At 36.8% G+C, this 2500-nt stretch overlaps 1 protein-coding gene across 1 annotated transcript in view; it reads right to left on the bottom strand.

The window, feature by feature from the left end:
* The window catches only part of LOC122247275 (glutamate receptor ionotropic, kainate 4-like), a 20041-nt gene that overhangs the window by 5838 nt on the left and 11703 nt on the right, over positions 1-2500 (bottom strand). The window contains exons 3-4 of the mRNA XM_086547147.1: positions 1873-2051; positions 971-1221 (exon numbers count right to left, since the gene is read on the bottom strand). Coding sequence (XP_086403273.1) covers positions 971-1221; positions 1873-2051 — 430 coding nt within the window. The remainder of the gene's footprint in view (positions 1-970; positions 1222-1872; positions 2052-2500) is intronic.

The following is a 2500-nucleotide window of genomic DNA, read 5'->3' as shown; positions in this document are numbered from 1 at the left end:
TTGAAGTCTACGTCAAATACACTGAAGTGGATGTAAATACATTGTGTTATAGTGAAGTCACAACAAGAAAGGAAACACAAAATGTTCATGTGAAATTTATGTCTTTTTTCTCCTTATAATAGTACTCTCCTTATAATAGTATTGTGTTATGCTTTTCCACCATGTAAATCATATGCTATAACAGGCTAGATGAGCTTTTCATTACCTTGAGAAGTACGCTTATATATATATATATATATATATATATATATATATATATATATATATATATATATATATATATATATATATATATATATATATATATATATATATATATATATATATATATATATATATATGATAAGCAAGGGGAATCTTATTGAAACAGTTCAACCTGACAGATTTCATAAAATAAATCTCCCAAGTTTTCTATTTCATCATTTTGAATATTAAAGTTGCTGCTTAAAACATAACTTTACAGCCGGACTTGTACTTCAAACTGTTGTTTACTGAGAATAGTGTTTGGCATGTGTGTACTGTAAAAATATATATGCACACATTGTTTCCTTGTTCAAATTCCCATATGAAATCATACAAAAATCAATGTTTAGTTAAATTCGGTCAATGTTCCCTGTCGTATTGTAGCATACGACGTCATGTCTCGAGTGTGAATCTAAATAAGAAGCCTTCTTTTGAGTTTCCTTAACCCAGCTTGACCACGCCTCTCTGCATGTTGCAGGCATAAGAAAAGGGGCTGCTCGAGAATTTCTTTACGGTTTACGCTTTCACACTTTTTTTGTGATGGCATATTTAGGCATATTTTCATAGTCATAATCTACGGACCCACTAGCCACATTTCACTTAATTTCCAACAATAGCTCCAAAGAATTGGCATCATTCCAAATAAGATTCCTTAGTATCACTTAAAAATACATGCTAAATAAAACAAATGATAAATAAATACAAAATAATTCCTCGACCCTAATACCTTGCTGAGTGAGGGCGGCCCACATGACCATCGAAGCGTCCGACTGCCAGTCTTTAAAACGCTGAAGCCGATTCGACGGCGACTTCGACCTCTCCTCCTGCCGGCGGTACCACAGCGCCACCGCCCAGAACAGGATCCCCAGCAGCACCATCGCCAGGAACAGACTCACCCACAAGCCCAGCGAGAAAGGCCGGGTATAGGACGTCCAGGACAGGGAAGACCTCTCTGGGGGGCGGGCGAAGATGCGATAACTGGGGAGAGGGAGACACTACGTCTACAAACCAATCCCTTTTTTTACGTTTTTTTTTCACTTTCATTGATAAAAATTCAAACTAATTACGAACATGTGGATACGTGGGAAAAAAACGAGAAGGAGAAGGAGGAGAAGACGAGTAAGAAGAAGAAAAAACGGAACACGTATCTTTCACTCTCATCTAAGTTTGACGAGCACCAAAAAGTAGCTGAAGATAATGACACATCTTATGTAAACAAACCACGTTGTTTTTCTTCGATGTCGTTTTACAGTAACCAAACAAGCTGCAATAATATATCCATGCATGAAGAAGGACGCGTATAATTAATGAACGCGTATTTTTTTACCGATATTTAAAACTGACGTCGAGGAGAGCACCTTAAGACAGGGAGACTCAACACGCCTTTTTGTTTATTTATTCCTTATTGTTATTGTTATTATAACAGCTAACTTTATCCCCTCATCATCATTATTATTACGAATAATGATGATAATAAAAAGCATCATTATCTTTATTACTATTATTATGATCATGATTATGATAATGATGACGATTACCATTACTATCATCATCATTATCATCATCATCCTCATCCTCACCACCACCACCACCATCCCCACCATCCCCACCAAAACCCCCCAAACCCACCTAAACTTAACCAGGACCGAGGAGTAATCGACAGCTTGAGCCCGAGAGTAAGTCCGCGAGAGATACGCTACAATGACATCCGCCCTTCCTCCGTGCAGGTCGCCGATAAGACCGGTCCAAGAGCCGTTCGCCTCCGCCCCGAATTCGCCGTCGTCTGGAGTCCGGATGGAGTAACTGGAGTGAGGGAGAGAGAAATGGAGGTCAAGAGAGGTTAGATGTGGATGGGAATTAGGATGGTGATGTGAGTGGTGGTGATGGTGAAAAAGTGAGGGGTGGGGGGATAAAGGGATGGGGATAGGTAATGATATGATAATGATGGATGATAGTGATAATGATGATGATGATGACATTAGTAATAATGATGATAATAATGATATTAATAATAATAAAAATAATCATAATAATGATAAAAAATCACAATAGTAATAATAATATGATGATAAAACCCCAAAAATTGGTGGTTGGCAACGAGGATAATAATAGTAACAATAACAATACTGATGATTATGAAAATGATGAGTATGATGGTGATTATGATGACGATGATATTGAGGATAATAATAATGATGTTATAAATGATGACATTATATGTTAATAATGGATGATAATGATGACATTAGTATATGAT

This window comes from Penaeus japonicus, unplaced genomic scaffold (assembly GCF_977035675.1).
Source record: "Penaeus japonicus unplaced genomic scaffold, GWHDUDI00000001_assembly GWHDUDI00000019, whole genome shotgun sequence".
Classification (NCBI taxonomy): Eukaryota; Metazoa; Arthropoda; class Malacostraca; order Decapoda; family Penaeidae; genus Penaeus; species Penaeus japonicus.
This window is presented reverse-complemented; position numbering and strand designations above follow the sequence as displayed.